Source organism: Epinephelus lanceolatus, chromosome 10 (assembly GCF_041903045.1).
Source record: "Epinephelus lanceolatus isolate andai-2023 chromosome 10, ASM4190304v1, whole genome shotgun sequence".
Taxonomy (NCBI): domain Eukaryota; kingdom Metazoa; phylum Chordata; class Actinopteri; order Perciformes; family Serranidae; genus Epinephelus; species Epinephelus lanceolatus.
The window spans coordinates 14270294-14290680 of NC_135743.1; the positions used below are offsets into that span (position 1 = coordinate 14270294).

The window sequence follows — 20387 nt, forward strand, 5'->3', positions numbered from 1 at the left end:
GCTAAAAACAGTCTGTTGTGACATTTCTAGTTCCTCATTGACTGACACTGCACTGTAAATACTCAAACATATGTGATAAGCTAATAGTGTGCAATCATATCAGCCCAGTCAAGCTCCATGGGTGCCTTATCACCAATGACTCATGACTCCGCTTCGACTTGAGCCTTTGGACTTGAAAATACTTTACACCTTCTCCAAAGCCCAAATACTAAAATGTTTATTTAAAAAGTGTGCCACAAATCAGTATGATTTCCTTTCATTTGCCGAATCAGTAAACATTAACAGTTTTTATTCACAGCATGTCGACAATTAATTCGCCAGATCTACTTTGTTTAAACTGATCCAACAGCACTGAAGTTGCAGGAAAGAACCATGAAGAACTAACATTATGTTACTGAGCACAAGTTTGGATTTATGTACAAAAAAATATGTGGTGGACCACAAAAAAAATAAGTGCAGTATGCAAAATGTACAGGTTGAGACCTATAGACGGAGCTGCAACAACTTTCAACTTAGTACATTTTAAGTTGCATAAATACTGATAAGTCAAGGCTAACATAGTTAGCTAATGCTAAGCTAACATCAGCTTAACATCTAAATAGCTTTTTTTGACAAACCAGTTTTCAAAGCATCCATTTTTTTGTGGCTTTATGGCATGGGACAATCTAAGCATGAAAGGGTTAGAGACCGAGTGGATGCAGCACAGGGCTGCAGGCTGGAATCAAGGCCATGGCCGCTGTGGCTCAGACATTGTCTTCGTATATGGGACACCTGCTCTTTCCAGTAAGCCACCTGGCACCCTTATTTTTGTACATTTAATATATTACTCCTTTGTTAAAATGCCATTACATTCGGTGAAGAGCACACTGTGACTTGTTTGGGACTCAAAACTCAAAGTTCAAGACTTTGGACTTGAATGCAAAGACTTGGAACTTCCAAAACAATGACTCGGTCCTACCTTTGCTATTTGCTATGTAAAGATACAGTGGAGTGATAGCATCCTGAGCAGAAGGAAGCTGCATTCCTTGTGAGTGTTGTAAGCTAAGCTTCTCTGTGGTTTGTTGTGGTAATGTTTGCATGTTTGTGTATGTGTGTAGCCCACTTGCTAGCTCATTGCTGCTGCTTTGCACTGTGCCCATACGACTCTTACCGCTGATATCAGGAGGGCGTTGTCATGGAAGCATAGCGCCCACCTCTGGTTTCACTGTGGTTAACACTAGCTATGTTTCCATCCAAAAGTTATTCGAATCATTGGGAAATGCGCATTAAAAGAAATACGAATCCTGTGTGTTTCTATTAAATGTATGGACTTTGGTGAAAACTACGAACTTGCGCGAGTTTTCCGCAGAACCGGAAACAAAACAAGTCTCGCATTCTTCTTCTTCTACGTTTTCTGGCGGTTGGCAACCAGCTTGTAAATGCATTACCGCCTTCCCGACCCGGAGTGTGAATATCACCATGGAGAGAGGTGCGCTACGTCATGACTTAATCCCCGTTTTGCAAATCAACATTTTTTTGAATTAACCAAAACCTGGCTAAAGCGAGCGTATTTTAGTTTGTGCGAATCAGGGGATTTTAATTCGAATTTTGGCGTTTCCATCATAATTTTCCGATGCGATAATGCTAGATGCGTATCTAAACAGGCTGATGGAAACATGGCTACTGTTAGCTCTGTCGGCCACCACCCAAGATGGCAGCTTAGATCACGGCCTCCTTCAACAGAATCTTAAAATGTCCTGTTAACCAGCAAATAAACCCCATTCAATATAGCAGGATAGCGATGGAAACAAGAGTAAAAAGTAAGAAAAATATTGTTAGGTGCAGAGCAACATGCTAATGGGAAAGATGGCAGACGGCAGAAAGCTAACAAAAAGGTGACTTTAGAGAGGACTCTACAGTAAATACAAGACTTCAGAAAAGAAACTGACTGCCAGCTGTTGGTTATTAAAGACAACCTCAACAAAACAAACCACAAATCGAGAAGGCAGAGGGCCGCATTGATGGAAACCAGGATACTAACTTGGGACAAGTCATGAGAAAACATGCTTAAAATCCAAACTTGGAATAAGGAAATGCTTTTGGACCAAGAGGGAAGATTGAGGAGAGAGAGTATCAGAATATGCAGCTCTGTCGGCACTGCTGCTGTTGTTTAGTGCTGTTTATGGAGTAAGCAATGTTAGCTGCTAGCCGCCGACTCAGCAACCTCCATGTTGAGAACCGTGTGCAGACAACTCGTACACTGAATTTCACACAGAGCTCCTTTAAACACATTATTAATTGTTCTCTAAGAGTCTCATTGTCTCTGAATGGAAAAAATCTGAACGAAATAGGCCTTTTCTCTGCAAACGTTTTGACACGTCACAGTTGGAAAAGCAAAAGTGTGAATCACACGGTTAGCTATGGCTAATTTAATTTCGCTGCTTCAGTTTCAGGGTCCTAATATCGCACACGCTGGCTCACTGTCACAGTTTACTGGTTTAATGGGACACTTTAATAGCACAGAGCCATCGTTAATGTCTTTAGTCACACCTGTGTTTTTAGGACAAGTTAAAATGCCTGCTGTTAAAAAGGCCAGGTGTCAAATGGGTCTCAGTCAAAGGCTATTTATAGACATTATCATCACATTAACAATCCATTTATAACCCTGTGAATCATGCACCATGTCCCCTGATTACAGCTCCTCTCAGTGACCCTGATACTCAACAATTAACTGCCAGTTTGTGTGTGCACGCGCGCGCACACCTGTGAAAGATCGGGCACCTGTCGGCAGCAGCACTGGCAGCTGAGGTAGGATGTGACGTAGATCTTTAATCCTCTTAGGTTAATTAAGCTGAACCAGCAGGCCCCGCAGTGCAGCTCCTGTAACAGCGGAGGTTTCTCGGATCGATCTGATCGTATGAGGAGTCAAACAGAGACTCCGAGAGGAAAAGGTTTGGACCATAAAACTATCTGAGGAGAGCTGGAGCCAGTGTGTGTCTCCTGCAGGATGCTGCCTCGGCGGATGCTGTGGGGCGCTGTGACGCGTCAGGTGACACCGCGGCTGACCTACAGCACTGCTGCACAGCCGCAGGTAGGCCTGCATGCACACTGCAACACACACTGCAAAATGTACACACTGCAAAAATATACACGCTGCAAAATATATAGTCATGCACTCTGCAGTAAAATGTAAAACTCAGCACACCGGCCTACCGTCCTACTTTCACATACAGTCATGCCAGAGATTTGACACGTTGCACCTGAGTTTCAGTCATAAGGAGATCATCCAGCAGCACTCCAGCACTTTGATTTTGGGTCAAATTACTTTCTCATTGTTCTATATGATATAAAAATATAAGGCACACGTTTTTATTGTCACTTATAGTAGACTACTAAAAACGTAGACCTATATTCAGTGATGTTTTGTGGACCTTTAAGATGTTTTCATAACATTGCAGAGCATGACAACTGTTACCACATTTTAAGTACTGTCAGTGTATTATTACATGGTTTCAACAGGCTGTGAGTCCCACAAGCTAAATTAATTTAGTGCTGTTCTCAAGATGTTTGTTTTATTGGGTCTGTTTGGATACTGTGATGTGCCAGATGCTGTCACAAGGTGTTTTTAATTTCTTTAAACATACAGTGGTGATTAAAAAACATGCTTTTTCCCTGAAAGCATTAACGTTAATTTGCCCAAATGTAAAAAAATTCAAAGAAATCAGACCTACTAAGTCATATATGAATTAAAGCTCCTCATAGCTAAACTTTGAACCAAAATTTCCATGTCTTTGCACCAGTTAATTCATATTCCATAACTACTTATCCTGTTGGGGTTGCGGGGTCGCTGGAGCCTATCCCAGCTGACATAGGGCGAGAGGAGGTGGGGTACACCCTGGACAGGTCGCCAGACTATCACAGGGCTGACACAGAGACAGACAACCATTCACATTCACATTCACACCTACAGACAATTTAGAGTCACCAGTTAACCTGCATGTCTTTGGACTGTGGGAGGAAGCCGGAGTACGTGGAGAAAACCCACGCTGACACGGGGAGAATTTGCAGACTCCACACAGAAGGAAGCCTCTTGCTGTGAGGCGACAGTGCAAACCACTGAAACACAGTGCCGCCATGTCTTTACATGTAAAGCAAAACATATGTGAGGCCTCATGTATTTTCAAATGGTTTGTATTCTAGCTGGTACTATTTTGTCAGGGTTGTAATAACATAAGCTATGTCTACATAGACATAATTAGTCGATTGACAGAAAATTAATTGCCAATTATTTGACAACTTGATGCTTTTCTTTGTCATAAATGATATTAAACTGGATATTTTGGGGCTTTCTGCTGCTGATCATACAAAAAAGATGTCACATTGGGTTGTGGAGATGTATAACAGGGCATATGTTATAGACAAAATGGTTAAATGATAATGAAAAATAATTGTAATAACAGCTCTATTTTTTGTGCATCCATCATGGAGGCTTCGGCAGTCACTTTTCTTTTATCTTCCTCTCTGTCACTAGGTGAAGCCAAAAAAGACCAAGTTTGGCCCTCTGAGTGACGAAGACCGGATATTCACCAACTTATATGGCCGGCATGACTGGAGGTAAGAAAAATAAAAATAAATGGTAAAACCATTTCTTCCAGTCTCTTATCATCTGAAACCCAGTTGTTTATCTCTCTTCTTCTTCCTGTCAGACTCAAGGGCTCCCTCAAACGAGGAGACTGGTACAAGACTAAAGAGATCATCCTGAAGGGACCCGACTGGATCCTGAACGAGGTGAAAATCTCCGGGCTTCGAGGCAGAGGAGGAGCAGGCTTCCCCACTGGCATGAAGTGGAGCTTCATGAACAAACCCAGTGGTGGCAGGTGGGAACAAGAGACATTTGTCAGAGCCACTTTAGCATTACTGTCCACACCAGTAATGAGACTGCGGTGCTGCATCAGTGTATTGAGTGTGTCCTTCTTTCCCGTGTCCAAAGGCCAAAGTACCTGGTGGTGAACGCTGATGAGGGGGAGCCAGGGACATGTAAAGACCGTGAGATAATGCGTCACGACCCTCATAAACTAATAGAAGGCTGTCTGATCGCTGGGAGAGCCATGGGTGCTCGTGCTGCGTACATCTACATCAGAGGAGAGTTTTACAACGAGTCATCAAATCTTCAGGTATGCAGAGGCACAGATGGGTAAATCCTTACTCTGTAGAGGCTGTGTAACTCATATGTTGTGTTTGTACCCTTCAGGTGGCTATCAATGAGGCGTACAAAGCAAAGCTGATAGGGAAGAATGCCTGCGGATCTGGGTATGACTTTGATGTGTTTGTGATGCGGGGAGCCGGAGCCTACATCTGCGGGGAGGAGACAGCCCTCATCGAGTCTCTTGAAGGCAAACAAGGGAAGCCCAGGCTCAAACCGCCATTCCCTGCAGACATAGGTGAGGCGTACTGATCAGGCCCACAGGAAGTGTGTCGGACTTGGAAGCCAGTTTTCATAGAGGCCAAACAGTTCAATTGTGTCTGTCACTTGATGTCCTGTGGCCCAAAAGACTTTTTCTCTTTGACTTACATAGTGAAAGAGACATCTGTAAATCAGTGGATAAATTTTTTGAGCTTCACAACCCCTGTGAAATGACCCATTTCAGTATTGGCATTTGATCCATTTGGTTCCATCACATTTTGAAAGTTTAGAAGAGCAGCATGATTGAATCATTTTATTCCTATTCAAGTTAGTGGACCGCTAAATTGGAAGTAGCCGGCTCTGCCAGTGGTAGTCTTTAGTTCAGGGGTGTCAAACTTGTTTTAGTTCAGGGGCCACATACAGCCCAATTTGATCTAATGTGGGCTGAACCAGTGAAATCACAGCGAAATAACCTGAAAATATCGACCTTTCAAATGTTTCCCTTTTTTAAGTGTTAAGACATACATTCTGAATATGTTCATCCACTGGAAAAGCCTCTGAGGCAGTATTTAAGCCCCTCCGTGTTAATAAAAATCTAAAGAGAGCTGCAGTACATATTTTAAATTCTTTCAAGAAAGAACTCAACAAGAATTTACACAGCTGTCCTTTTAAAACCAGCTAAACTACAGCTTGGCCCCATAATGAGTTTCCTTTTGTCAATATGACATCTTGCTGAGAAGGAATCTACAGTACATATAAATGGCATCAAAATAGCCCAATCTTTAATAACTATTCTCTTCTCACTCCCATTTTCATGTCTGGCCTGGAGTACAAAAGGTTTCCATACTATTGCAAACATTCTTCAAAGTCTTAGAATTGACCAAGCTCATCCTTTTTTCCGTATCTCCGAATGCGATGCTGAAGTGCATCAACATTAGGTATGTATAATCATCTAGTTGGTCGGATTTGACCCTTTGGCGGGCTGGTTCTGGCCCTCTGACCGTATGTTTGACACCCCTGCTTTAGTGCACCTACTCTATAACTCACACAGTGTGGAGCAGATTATCTGGATCATTTTATATGAACTTGAACTTTTTTGGCCTCATGCGCCACTTAGCAACTTTCATCGGAGTGGACAGTGCCCTGTCTCCATTGCTGTATCCAGTTCTCTTTATACATCCACATCTGATGGGCGGACTGATTTTTTTTACAGTATCGGTTCCTTTGAGTTGATACATAGAAATGTATTGAACCTGTCGAACCTTTCAAGTTTTGATACTCTGTGCGTAAAGCACAGCGTCAGTTTCTGTGACTTTATAGCACATGCATGTCCGATAGCTAGCGCTGCCCACCCCACAAAACTTCTCATCAATGCATCACCAGTCATCATTTTAGATTAATAAAAATAAAATATTCTTATTAATGCATTGATTCAGGATCCCATTTGTATGTAGGTAGTGCTATGTAAGCTCAATATGATGCTACAGAAATGTTGCTGACCAACATTCTGTCGCTGTTGTTTCCACATTACAACTTAAAGTTCACGAACACTCCGAAATTGGAAGAATGACCATCGATTGACCATTGACCATCAAGTGTGATAACAACGAGCTGGCAAGTGGGACACGTCAGGGATTCATGAGCACTCACATATTCATGTTCGACAGGCTGACCTAGTACATACTGGACACTAAAAAGAGTCATTCAAAAAGATTTGTTCGTTCATGTTTTGCTCATCACTAGTTTCCTGCTGGGGTTAATTGTGGTTTAGGAAATTGCAACATATGGTTATATTGTTAGCACAGTCCTGAAGTGATTGTTCACAGCTTCATCTCTCTCCTTTCAGGGGTGTTTGGATGCCCGACGACAGTTTCCAACGTGGAGACGGTTGCTGTGGCACCTGCGATCTGTCGTCGTGGCGGAGCTTGGTTCGCCAGCTTTGGGAGAGAGAGGAACTCTGGGACGAAGCTGTTCAACATCTCCGGTCACGTGAACACACCATGCACCGTGGAGGAGGAGATGTCTATTCCTCTGAGGGAGCTAATAGAGAGACACGCAGGTGTGTGTGTGTTTACACTCCCCCTTCTGTGTTGATGTTGGTTTACTTAACAAGATGCTGACATGACTTCCTCTGTCTTGTCGTGTGATTGGTGCAGGAGGAGTGAGGGGCGGCTGGGACAATCTATTAGGAGTGATCCCAGGGGGGTCCTCCACTCCCATCATCCCTCGGCACGTGTGTGATGATGTTTTGATGGATTTTGATGACCTGGTCCGTGCAGAGACGGCACTGGGAACTGCTGCTGTCATAGTTATGGATAAATCGGTAAATAATGTACATAACAAAATACACTTCACCATCAGTTTGGAAAGATATTCTGAGAATCGTGTGTTTCCCTCAGACTGATGTGATCCGAGCCATCGCACGCCTGGTTGAGTTCTACAAACATGAGAGCTGTGGCCAGTGCACCCCCTGCAGGGAAGGTGAGGAACTGCACAATACACTCAACACAATGAAGTCATCACGCAGTGAGTTTATCTGACACAACACTGTCTCTGTTCAACTCTACTTTTGCTGTGGCTCGCTTTAGTAGGCTAGAATAATCACATGCACATCCAGAAAACCTCGGTGAGATAGGTAATGAAAAGTCATCATGAATATAATGGTATTAGTACCTGCAAGCTAAAATCAGAGCTCCCCTAAGCGTTTTCTACCCACTACAGGTTAAAAGTATACAAAGTTCACAGTTTGGTATGTTATCGATACAACAGGGAAGCCAAACAAGCAAAAAAAAAAAAAAAAAAAGAAGTTTATTTATGATGAAAAATGTAACTTAATTCAACACTGGCACATGGGCCATAATTGTTCCTGTTACAGTTAAAGGGTAACTTTGGCATATTCCAACCTGGACCCCCACTGTCCCATGTTTTTGTGCCGAAGTGACGAATGGGTACAGTTTTTGAATTTTGTCCAGTATTGTGTGAGATAAATGCAGACAGCAGAGGCTAAACCAGGGGTGGGCAGCTCTGGAGCCATAAGTAGCTCTTTAACTCCTCTCCAGTGGCTCCATGTGGCTTTAAAAATATCAAATCATATGGAAGTGAATATTGTTTTTTTTACATTTTGATTTTTATTTATCATTGTAGGCCTTACGAAATTCATACTTTCTCTAACTGTAAAAATGTGTAGTCTATACACAGAATTAAAGAAAAAAGGCACCTTCTCCTCTAAATGTTGCAAGGTTTCATCTAAATGAACCTCAGTGGTGGCAGCTAGTCTTGAATCTCCCTTGCGAGGCTAGCTCTGGACTCCAAACCCAAAAATGCAACAGTCTCAGAGGAAAATGGAGACAGATTAATTTGCTTTCACCACCAACTATTACCAAATGTTCATAAACTGCCCTGCACTGACTAACCACCTTGTGCTAAACCATATTAATCAATGCTCATTAAGACCTTTTAGTAATGTTGATAGGCTATTGTAGACGCAATAGTCTGTGTTACCTTCACAAAAAGACTCAAATATGTTTTGTGGCTCCAGACATTTTTTTTTTATTTATTTATTTTATTTCTTGGTGCTAAAATAGCTCTTTTGATAGTAAAGGTTGCTGACCATTGGGCTAAACCAACTGCAATTCAGGCAACAGAGCACCATCAATTTACGTCCACTAAAAGTGTTTGCTTTTGCCACTGACAGGCTCAGATTACTATAGGTCTCTCACAACATTACGGGAAAGGATCCCTACAGGGATAGACCTTATTGTTAAAAAGTAAGATACTTTTTGTTTAACCAGAAACAGCCCCAAAATCGGCATCACCAAACCCACCAAAAAGAAGTTATTTACATGTATACAGAGGCAGCCTATGACATGACATATGACATATGACATATCTTTACATTTGTGAGTTTTATTTTGCTTCTGTCTACTTTAAATTAAGTTGAATTGACTCTGGTGGGTTTAGAAAATAGCGATTTCATGTCCGGTTAAACAAAAGGATTCTTTCACATTAACACAAAGGTCTATCTCTGTAGGAATCCTTTCTATAATGTTATAAGACATTTCAAATATCAATCTGAGCCTGTCAGTGGCAAAAAACAAACACTTTTAGTAGACACAGGGATTACATTGCGGCATGTTTTGCTGCTGCTGGCTACTGTCCTCTTGCTCAATACTAGACCACTTTTGTCTCCACCAGTCACTTGGGCACAGAAACATGGTTAAACAGGAAAATATCTAGGTTACCCTTTGCCACAAGGGATGTAACTGCAGCATGATTCTGTGGACGTTTGTATCGTGGTTTCAGTTTCACTTTCAGAACCGTTCCGCCCTTACTACTCACGTATTACCTCTGTGGCGGTGAAGCACTGAGATCTTAGGTAGAAGAAGAGATAAGAAGAGATATGCAGATAGAAGAAACACTACTGTAATGTAAAAATACTCTGTTACATGTAAAAACCCAGCATTCAAAATATAACAAGAAAAAATGAGTTGGTATAAAAAACTAAATGCACTTAAATACCAAAAGAAAAGTGCTCATTTATTCTCTTCATGTGGCTGTTTGTCAGAGGACCTGTGCTAGGTCATAATATTGTTATAAGTTCATGGTGCTTTCATTTCAGTGAGTACTTATGACTTGTTGTCATTATCTTCCCTGTCTGCGTCCCCTCCCTAAGGAGTCGACTGGATGGACAAAATGATGTGGAGGTTTGTTCGAGGAGAAGCAGCAGCTTCAGAGATCGACATGATCTGGGAGCTGAGCAAACAGATAGAGGGACACACCATCTGTGCCCTGGGAGACGGAGCTGCCTGGCCTGTGCAGGTGACTGTTTTTTAGACCCTATGAATACAGGAAGCTGAGAATGAAACATAGACTGTGGTTACTAAGTTAAAACAAGTGCTAATTTACATTTTAACAAGCCTCTTTATCCTCCTTCATCTTTCACTGTTCATCTACAGGGACTGATCCGCCACTTCAGGCCCGTCATGGAGAGCCGCATCGCTCAGTATAACAAGAAAAACCCTCCGAGAGAGCCGGTGATTGAGATGATCTGAAACTGTGCAGGGGTCCATTTCAACAGCAACACTAGCTCATTGTACTGTACGGCATTGTGTATACTATTTTTTAATATAGTTTTTAGATATCAAAGTAATTCTGTACTATTTAAGAATTCACACTGCAAGTTCTTCTGCTTAAAATTAAAATTTCTCCCAACTTTAAAAACTATGATCATTGCCAATCCCTCATAGGCGACATGTTCTTTCAAGGGTTTTCATGAGAGGGTAAGTGGTTTATTTTTGTCATGTTATTCTGCAGCAAGTTGGTCACTTAAACCAGTATGTATTTTGGCAGGCAGAGCTGTGGACAGATGTGACCGACTCCGTCTCTGAACAGACTTTGAGGAAAAAACATCTAATGAAGAATCACAAAGCTCAAAACACAGCAATAAATTAAGTTTATTTATTTCATAAAAGCATGAAATAAATTCAATAGGTTTACTACATATTAGTCCAACATGATCTGTACAAAAAGACCAGAATAGGAAAGAATGACGTCACAGACTCGGACGGGGAGAAAGGAAAGCAAAGGAGGTGACAGAGTACAGAAAGCTGTACTTGGGATAAAATGAAAAGTGGTCGGTGATGTGCAACATCATTGCCTTATGAGATTGTTTTATATTCAAACACTTCACCTGGCGTCGGTGGTCAAACCAATCCACATAAACCTGAAGGCAGAAATCGCTCATCTGACCAGCTATACATCCACAAAATAGTTTGGAGTATCAGTCCTGCAAATGTTCATCTTCAAACTATAATGTGTGCACCAAAAGAAACAAACAGTAGTTTTCCAAAACATAAGCACGTCCATTTGGACCCAAAGTACTAAAATAATGTTGCTGTTAAGAGTCATCCGTGTGATGAATGCATGGTGGAAAAAGACAGGCTCAGTTTGGGTGGATATCCGGTAAGACTCGGGACAAAGCACTGAGGGAGTTCAGATCTTTCCTGTTTTAAGGTGCCATCCAGAATGGCATAGACTGCTGCTGTGGCTGTGTTTTAGCACGAGGGGGTGGTGGAGGGGGGCAGCGATAGCCCTGTGTCCAGCCTAAGGAGGCGGAGGTGGGGGGGACTGCTCCAGGGTTACCTGGCCCTGAGGCTTTGGAGGTTGAGTGGTCTTCCTCTTCATCAGAGGAGTCGCCAGTGTACGCCACCAAGCCAGTTTTCAATCTCTTCACTGAGGGTTCTGAGAGATGAAGAGGGGAAGCAGAAGGAAAGAGAGAGGAAGCACATTTGGAGGGGAGGAGAGAGAAATAAGGGGAGGGGGAAAACACACAAAACCCAACAGCGACAACATGTTTCACATGAGACAGGTTCAAGTTAATTATTCCAAACACATTTTGGGAGAAACAAATAGTTAATAGATTTAAATTATAGTTTGTCAGCAGAGTAGAGAAGAGGGGGGGCAGCCATTGGAAAGCACCCATTGGTTGGTGGGGAGCGACAGCGTTAGGGGCCGTCCAATCGAGCGGCAGGACAGCGTCACAGGACGAGTCGTGCCCCACCCCCAATCAGAATCCAGAATCGCCCCAGAGATACATGGAAGAGAAGAAAAACACAGAGAAAAAGAGAAAAACACAAAAACAGGAGAGATTCTCGTTAGTGAGGAAAGCAGACAAACTGCAGACAACCCCAGACTGATGATGTCATCAGAACGGGACGGTAAGGTCGACTCGATTTATCAGACTTCTTTACAAAAGGACTGAACAATACAACAAAAGACGTCAGGTCATGAGTCATAGCTCCGCCTCACTATCAGGAGATTTCTAGTGACAGCGGCAGAATCCTGCAAGAATCGTAAGAAGCAGAAGGCCCAGTTGAGTGTTCGTCTAATCTGCCACAGAACTTCATTATTCAAATCCAGGAAGCTTTTTGGGCCGACTATGTGTCTTGATACATCTGCTTGGGGCTTTATGTAACTTAAGTAAAACCACTGAAATGTAGACACAGTCCAGTGGCCTGCGTGAGGATTTACATTTTACTCTCTGCAGCTCTACATTAAGGCTGTGAACAGATCCAGGCTGAGCCTATAAAGGGTGCAGTCCACACTCAGGCACTGTGGATTTGGATTTGGGCAGGGATTTTGTCAGTCCACAGGATAATGCCCTTACCCACGGAGCATTGCGGTGCCCTTCTCTCCTCCATCCTGGGTCTCACTCCATTCACAGGCAGCAGCGGTGGAGGCATTAGCTGCCGACTGGAGAGCACAAAGAGAAATGGTGAATTAACTACACCTAATCATCCTTACACACTATTAATATTTGACTAAAGGGGACCTATTATGCATTTCCATATTTTCTGTCATATACATATTATGTTCCAGTGTCAGATGTTAATGTCAAATGTGGCCAATGAATGTAAGTATGCAAAAGTAATCGCTGTGAGCAAAAACCTCATGCTTCAGACTGTTTTGAATACTCTGTTTCAAGTTTTCTTTTGAATTTAGAGGCAAGCTGACATCAGCTCTTGATGGATTTCTTTAGATGGCCATCTGCTCCAGGCTCGCTGCTCCAAGTGTTAACATTGCATACACTGCTACATGTAGCTACATGCTAACATCAGAGAAACGTCATCTTGGTTGCTGATGTCAACATTTGGTTTAGAAGCTTTCCTGGTGATTTTTCATGGTAGAAGTGCTGCTATACTATGTTACAGTCATTCCCAGGTTGCAAGTACACTGCTACATGTAGCTACACGCTAACATCGGGGAAACTTGTCATCTTGGTTGCTGTTAATTTCTCTCAGAAGTCTGCTGAACATGTCCATGTGTGTTTGGAAGTTTTTATTTGGTGATTTTTCACAGCAGAGAGTGCCACTATACTCTGTTAGAGTCATTTCCTAGCTTCAAGTAGACTGCTACATGTAGCTACATGCTAACATCGGGGAAACATGTCATCTTGGTTGCTGTTAATTTCTCTCAGAAGTCGGATCATATGCCTGCTGAACATGTCCAGGTGTGTTCGGAAGTTTTTATTTGGTGATTTTTCACAGCAGAGAGTGCTGCTATACTCTGTTAGAGACATTTCCTAGCTGAAAGCACACTGCTACATGTAGCTACATGCTAACAATAAGGAAACATGTCATCTTGGTTGCTGATATTGTCAATTTTTCCCAGATTTTGGATTGTATTCCTTCTGGAACATGTCTGGTTGTGAAGATTTGGTCTCAAAGCTTTTGTTGGTAATTTTTCATGGTAGACAGTGCTGCTATACACTGTTACAGTCATTCCCTGGCTGCAAGTACACTGCTACATGTAGCTACATGCTAACGTCAGGGAAACAAGTAATCTTGGCTGCCAATGTTCTTAATTTCTCTCAGATTTCAGATCATATTCCTGCTGGAACATGTCTGGTTGTGAAGATATTAATTGTGTTTTTATGGTACAAAGTGCTATCATGCTGAGGTAATGGTGCAGAGATGATGCAGAGGCAGACATGATCAGACACCTTTCTTTGCCAGTACGATTCCTGAGCATGCATATTGGTCAATACCGAGAGCTGATCTGCATCACTAAAAAAAATTAATAGCTGTGCACTACTAACTGCATGAATGTGAAATGCTTGCTATAATTGTTGTGTGGCGTGGCTCAGGTTAAACCCTTTGAAAGTCAATTACATAAAGGACATGGGTGTGAAACTACTTTAAAGTTTATCGGATTGGTGCATAGACTTGTGTGCTCGCCAATACTACAGCATTTTATCAAAGGCATTTCCAATACTGATATCAAAGGAACTCTATGCAAAAGGCCAATAAATGCTGACCAAAAGGAGCAGGCAGGCTTTTTCGGGAGACAAATGTTAAGCGGAAGGCACTAAAACTAAGCGTTTCAGACAGAGGGTGGATACAGGAGTTTCAGCACGAGCAGTATGAGGAAAATAAGTTGCTTTTTGAACTTTAAAGCATATAAACATGTTCTGACAGAAACCTCAAATACAAGTATGAACCTGAAAATAAGCATAATAGGTCCCCTTCAATAAAATGTGAGCCAATTACAAAACTCTGTGTACCTGTCCCTCTCACTCGGTGGGCCGGAGGAACTCTGTGGAGCAGGTCCTGTAGTCTCCGGGTTGCCAACGGGGAAGCCTGCACCTAAATTAGTCATATGAATGGGTCCATGCTATGAGCAGAAAAACACACAGGCGCGATTAGCAGACATCCTCTACTAAACCCTGTCCTGACACGCTAACATGACTAATAACTAGATCAACATCAAAGTAAAAAAAAAATCTGTCTTTGTCAATAGCTTACCATAAGTCTGATTACTCTAACATTTTCTCCAGGCACTAAGAAAGATACTTAAAGCTTATCCGGATTAATGATACCTGTTTCTGAAACTCCTTATTACCAGTAGAAAGATAAGGTAATGTGCAGGTGAACAACAGGAAGCAGCAAGCCATGCCATCTCAACCAGTGTATGTGAAACGTTTGAAGGAAGGATATGATGGTAGATAAATCACAAACAGTGACGTTATTAGAACAGCTTATGACACAGATTGAACATGACTGGCTGATGAAACTAAGTGACTGACACACACACATACACACACACTCACACACACTGCACTCAGGTAAAAGCGTAGGCATGAACAACAAATGGCAAAAAAACAAACGGGCCACAAGGGTGAAAAATAAAAGCCAGCAGACTGATGAAGCGCTGTTAATGTTTAGGAGCTGTTTATCACCTGGTATCCAAGCAGTCCGCTGTTCCTCTCGTCTGGGACCTCCTCTGTAAAGCGTCTCTTCTGTGGTGGGTTGGTTGGAGCAGCGGGAGGCGGAGCTTTGGGTGGCACTGCGGCTGATGGAGGAAAAGGTACAGGAGGAAGAGTCTGCAGGGAACAAGAAACATATCATAAGTATTACTGCTCTGCATGCTATACACGTGTGCTTTTGATGGCTCAGTCCTACCTGTGGTGGCATGGTGCCTGAAGCAGGAGCTGGAGCAGGTGCAGGGGCAGGAGCTGGCGCTGGAGCGAGGGTGTGGGTGGGAGCAGGCGCAGGAGCAGGTGCGGGGACAGGGGCAGGGGGGAGGGAGTACTGAGGAGGCACACCTGCAGGTGCTGCAGGATGTATAGGAGGTGGGACAGTGTAAGGTAGAGAGACAGGTTGTGGCTGAGGTGGCGGTACAGGCATGGCGTAGCCTGGCTGGTATCCAGCGGGAGGGTAGTAAGGAGGCTGCGGAGGCATCCCGTTCACCACTGGAGGCTGCGCAAAGCCTGGAGGAGGAATGGGAACAATCAAATCAGTCTTTTCCAGTGTCTTCTAGTGCAATTCTAACTGATCGCTAATGGTAAAAAAAAACAGTGTATTGCCAGATCAAGTGCGATAATATTGTACCTTGTTGCGTTGGCATCATTGAGCTCATTTGATTGAGGAAGCGAGAATATTCTGCATGGACCTAGAGAGAGAAACATTGTACGTAAGGCTTGTTAGTGGTTCACAAAACTAAAATATGAAAATCATAGTCAGACTACAGTAAAAACGTGACATAATATCACTGTGTTATGGAAGAAATGTTGTATAAACCTACAATTAGAAGTAATAAGTTCCACTACAAATGATTTAAAGAAGGAAACACACTCTGAGCTTCTACCTTTGTGATGCATTTTCTGCAGGAAGCTGTGGCTGAAGATAAAACCACTCAAACTTGTGGTGTAGAACAGACAGAATACTTACTCAGCTATCTACTGTTTTGTAACTGATGCATGCTAATAGCTTTTTATCTCAATGGCACATCTGTACAAGCTCAGATCTGACACCATTTAAACCACAGGCAAATGCATGTTATGTTTTTTGTGTGCTATTACTTTCTAAATCATAATTATTGATGGCTTCAGATTTGATTAGTCAAGAATTTAGTGTACCAAAGCAGATGTACACTCCTGGTACATTTGCTTTGATTTGCGTGGGTGTTTTCGACAGCTGGACTTGTGACAGATTTCTCAGCAGCAGTAATGACTGCGCCCTGCACTGCCAGCAGCTGTGGTCAGTGATCCAGCTCTCCCTCCAACCAGTTAGTAATGGTAGTACATGACAACAAGTCAAACAGTTGGAGACGTATAAGCTTATAATCAATGTCAATTGTAGCAGAATGGAAAAGCAAAGACCTGGACAGAGTCTTGTGGTTTAACATTTTGCAACAGGAAATTACTCACCGTCTGAAGCAGATTCTCACACAAGGTTTTTGCTGCTGCAAGTCCTTCTGGTTTAGGATGACTGGGGAGAGAACAGGCTGCATTTAGTTCTACTGAGCACACAGAAAAAAAAACTGTGGCTAGTTTATTGCACAAGCAGGAATCATCTCTGAGAATCAGAGTCTGTCTTAATTCACAGGACAACACCCACCTGATGTAAATGTACATAGGTTCGAAGGCCTCTCGTCCGGAGGCGGGCTCTAAACAACCTGATCCTTTTCCTCGTAGGAAGACTTTTGCTCCAGTCTCAGCCTGGATGTGCTGCAGGTACGAACAGCCGGGGCCCTCGACCCGCTCTTTGACCACAAACCCGGGGATAGCGTGCTCCAGGCCCACAAAGATTTTATCTTGAACATAATGCATCTACGAAATGACGGACAAGTAGGTAATTACAAACATCATCTTAGCTCATTAGATGTAAAAAAGACACAGGTAAACAGTCGTACCCCGGACTGAAAGTGAGGTTTGTGGTGGGTGATCGGGGGCAGTGAGGGAGGAGGTGGGTTGTGTTGCTGGTAAACTGTGACTGGAGCCCCACTAGGGGTGAAGGGTGAAGAGGACGACGAGGCAGTTGCAGCCTTCACCACACCGTTGGTGATGATCTCCTTGATTCTGTTAACTGCCCCTGGAGAACGAGGGAAAGAAACCATCAGTCTAATCACATGATATATAAAGATATTAATCACAGCTGACTGGAGGTAAGTCTGAAATGGTACTGACTGTCGACAAGCTCTCTAGTCTGTCCTTGGACGTGCAGATACAGAGGTCGATCGCTGCATGGAAGGAACAAAAAGGTTGTGTTAATATTAAATAAATAACCATCAAGTTTTTATGATCTGTATCTGAAAGTGAGAGGTGAGAGAAGTCACCCTGGGAGCGCTTTGCCCTTCTCCTCTGCTGTCATGTAACGACCTCTGGTTGAAACAGCAGCACCGCTCACTTTACTGATCTGCAGACAAACCATGTGAGGTAGAAACATGTCAATAAAGACTCCACAAGGCTAGTGATGAACTTCATTCTGTGAGATATGATTGTCCGTATTATTTACTGACCTCATCCTGCGTTTGTCCACGTGTCAGCAGATTCCGACAGGTGATTGGGACATCGTTGATCTCCACCTCAGCTACGACCAGGTCATCCTTGGCCTTCGTTGATACAGGAGGCTTCCCAATACCTACAGCCTGAGAGAGGAGGGGAGGCAAGAGATGAATGTGACCACTGTCCATAAATCAGAGCAAAGACTATACTATCATTTAGTGTTTAACACTGTGATACTGGTAAAAAAATATTTAAAGAAAACTCATTGAGGCAGCAAGCTTGGGGTGAACTGACTCAATATGTGACTGGAATATACCATCTTTTATGAATGAAGAGAAAGGGAGTGCTTGCAAACACAAAGAATTTGTAACAAACAACTTAGTGTTCTGCAAAATAATGATGGCTCTTGGAAACATTAAATGTTAACAGAGAAAGATACTGGAACATCTTTGTTATGAGCATTACTCTGCACTTACTGGAAATGTTTTTTTGATTATCACTACAAAAAATGATATTAGATTTATCCCAGACTGTAATTATGAATACTTAAAAGGGATAGTTCTGTATGATGTACTGCTGTGGATGGGGGCAGCAGCAACTTGTATTTAGCTACCAAAAAAAATCACCAACAGCTTAAGAGTTCACTATATTGAGAGTGTTTTCATCACTTTACCTTTCTGTCAGGCAGCCCATTCCGTTAATGGTTCCCCTATGTTCTATGTTCTCGTCAAAGTCACCAGACTCCACTGACAAAAACTGTAATTTTAGCAGTAGCTGCTGGTCTACCACTGCCTCAATCTCTTAGTTAGTTTATGTTATTGTGTGACTTTTTGAAACGCCAGAGTCACTCAATAAATCAAACAAAATAAGTGATTGGGGCTGCGGTATGCAGGCCGCTCATGTGTTCAGCGATGTTAAATGTTAAAAGAAATGGTTTTTCTCAATGGAGTCTGGTTTTCGGAGAGTGATGTGGTGTAATTCACTGTCTGATATTATGGTACAGCAGTGAAAATATTCTGGTGGGACTTCTTTTGGGTGGCTAAAATACATTTAGCTGCTGACCCCTCCACAGCAGCACACTGATTCGTCTCTCTGTCAGACTCCGGTCTGCTTCTTCAAACTGGGGTTGTGCTGTCTGATGTCCACAGTATGTAATATACTGACTATGGGTAAATACCTCATACAACCCTACTTACCACAGTCTGCGCTATCCCTTTAAAGCAAACAAGCCATTTCAGTTTGTTACCCTATTGTCATACAAACAGTGTGATAAACATCAACTAGGCAATTCAGCACATCATTTTGTACAACCGCACTGATGTTGTGACACATATCACGATGAGAAAAGGACGCTGTAGTTTCCATCATGTCGGTTTCATAGATCTTTATACAGAACAAAGATTTAGCTACAGTTAGGGTTGGCAAAGTAGATCAAATTGATTTGCAGCATTGGCCACACAGGCCTAGTTCAATCAGAGAGGTTAAATGGATTGCTACCATGGTATTACAATAGGGATGCACAATAATATCGGAATGTCTTCAGTATCATCAACATGCTTCTTCTTAATTTGCACAATAAATTAATATTATATACATTGAAACGTGCGGTATTTCATGACTCTATCTACTGCAGGGCCATCGTGATAACAGTATGCATGCATAATATGATGATCAATAAAATTATGTAGGGGAATAAATTGGCTATATTGGAGTTGTTACATATCAGAATATTGGATACCCCTATATTAAAAGTATAGAGGATAATCTCACACTGCAGTCTATATCAACATATCCCAACTTTACTAACATGCTATGATGGTCCTGCATCAGAGCTGATGAGGTTTAAAAGGATGACTTCCTTAGAAAGTAACTAGGCATATAATATGCTCCTTATTACCTTATCAGGTGGTCCCGGAGTGCCTATCTGAGAGGGTTTAAGTTTGCCTTTAGCTACCAGCATAGCATTAATCTTGGCAGCCACAGCAGCTGCAGCATCCAGAGCCCCGGTGGGTGCAGCCTCAGCCTCCCCCATCCCACCGGAGCCTGGGCCCGGGCCGGGCTGGTCCCATTTGCTGCGGCGGCTGGGAGGAGGAAAGAAAGCAGAGAAACACAGAAAGAATTAGGAAAATAAAGGGGAACTGAGTTAAACTTTTATTTCGCTAGTATAACCTGAGTCAATCTACGTCAAGACACCTGCTGTTAACTGTTATTACTGGTGTTTGGGAAATTAAACAAGAAGTAAGACTTTTCCCTTTATGATTTTGACTTCCGGTGATCATTCATGTACAATTCATGTGGGTAAACCCAAATCCATCACTCTAACAGATCTTACAGTGTTAGCTTATAACACTTAATTACATGATAACTGCATTAGGCAGAGCCGAGCAGTTCGACAACACTCCGCCATGATTGCAGACTGGCTACCGTTGGTTAGCATAGCCGGCTAACAGAAGGCAGCTGGGCGGCGGGACAAACACCACATTAATGTATAAAACAGCCCGTTTTCACACACTCACCCGCCGTTTTGTGTTCCACAAAATGACATCAATATCTTGTCAAACGAAAAATGTCCTCTCAGTGTTAAAGTAAACGTGAAAACCCTCCCTCGGCTTCTGCACAGCAGACTATGCTGTATGCTAGCTGCTAGCCGCTGCTACTGTACGGACCTGACTGTTTCCGCCTCCGGTTAATGTTGCTTCCTGACGGTTACACCACAAGGCG

At 42.7% G+C, this 20387-nt stretch overlaps 2 protein-coding genes across 4 annotated transcripts; one reads left to right on the forward strand and one right to left on the reverse strand.

Annotated features, from left to right (window-relative positions):
* The first annotated feature begins 2838 nt into the window (after nucleotides 1–2838).
* On the forward strand, nucleotides 2839–10614 carry LOC117266245 (NADH dehydrogenase [ubiquinone] flavoprotein 1, mitochondrial-like). Its single transcript, XM_033641327.2, has 10 exons — nucleotides 2839–3070; nucleotides 4511–4593; nucleotides 4686–4856; nucleotides 4970–5153; nucleotides 5231–5420; nucleotides 7230–7442; nucleotides 7540–7706; nucleotides 7783–7864; nucleotides 10056–10201; nucleotides 10339–10614. Exons 1-10 carry the CDS (start codon nucleotides 2987–2989, stop codon nucleotides 10432–10434), a joined length of 1416 nt encoding a protein of 471 aa, XP_033497218.1. The 5' UTR covers nucleotides 2839–2986; the 3' UTR covers nucleotides 10435–10614.
* Nucleotides 10615–10812: 198 nt separating this feature from the next.
* Nucleotides 10813–20338, reverse strand: khdc4 (KH domain containing 4, pre-mRNA splicing factor). 3 transcript variants are annotated; one of them, XM_033641409.2, is made up of 14 exons: nucleotides 20183–20338; nucleotides 19564–19747; nucleotides 17681–17809; nucleotides 17498–17577; nucleotides 17349–17401; nucleotides 17075–17253; nucleotides 16780–16991; nucleotides 16590–16650; nucleotides 15772–15832; nucleotides 15343–15650; nucleotides 15120–15263; nucleotides 14445–14554; nucleotides 12549–12634; nucleotides 10813–11623 (listed from the first exon to the last, which is right to left on the reverse strand). In XM_033641409.2, the coding sequence occupies exons 1-14, from the start codon at nucleotides 20209–20211 to the stop codon at nucleotides 11391–11393; spliced, it is 1869 nt and encodes a 622-aa protein (XP_033497300.1). In that variant the 5' UTR covers nucleotides 20212–20338; the 3' UTR covers nucleotides 10813–11390. The 3 variants fall into 3 exon arrangements, 2 of the variants coding, with proteins under 2 accessions (XP_033497300.1, XP_033497301.1); XR_004502482.2 differs by having other exon boundaries at nucleotides 11561–11623; nucleotides 14445–14526; XM_033641410.2 differs by lacking the exon at nucleotides 10813–11623 and having other exon boundaries at nucleotides 12492–12634; nucleotides 14445–14526.
* Nucleotides 20339–20387: the final 49 nt, after the last annotated feature.

Coding starts and splice junctions, on each gene's coding strand:
- LOC117266245 (XM_033641327.2), top strand. CDS start 2,987: ATGCTGCCTCGGCGGATGCTGTGGGGCGCTGTGACGCGTCAGGTGACA. Junction 4,857..4,969: donor AACAAACCCAGTGGTGGCAG/GTGGGAACAAGA, acceptor CCGTGTCCAAAG/GCCAAAGTACCTGGTGGTGA. Junction 10,202..10,338: donor GAGCTGCCTGGCCTGTGCAG/GTGACTGTTTTT, acceptor GTTCATCTACAG/GGACTGATCCGCCACTTCAG.
- khdc4 (XM_033641409.2), bottom strand. CDS start 20,211: ATGTCATTTTGTGGAACACAAAACGGCGG. Junction 17,402..17,497: donor AAGGGCAAAGCGCTCCCAGG/GTGACTTCTCTC, acceptor CCTTCCATGCAG/CGATCGACCTCTGTATCTGC. Junction 17,254..17,348: donor GACTAGAGAGCTTGTCGACA/GTCAGTACCATT, acceptor CTCGTTCTCCAG/GGGCAGTTAACAGAATCAAG.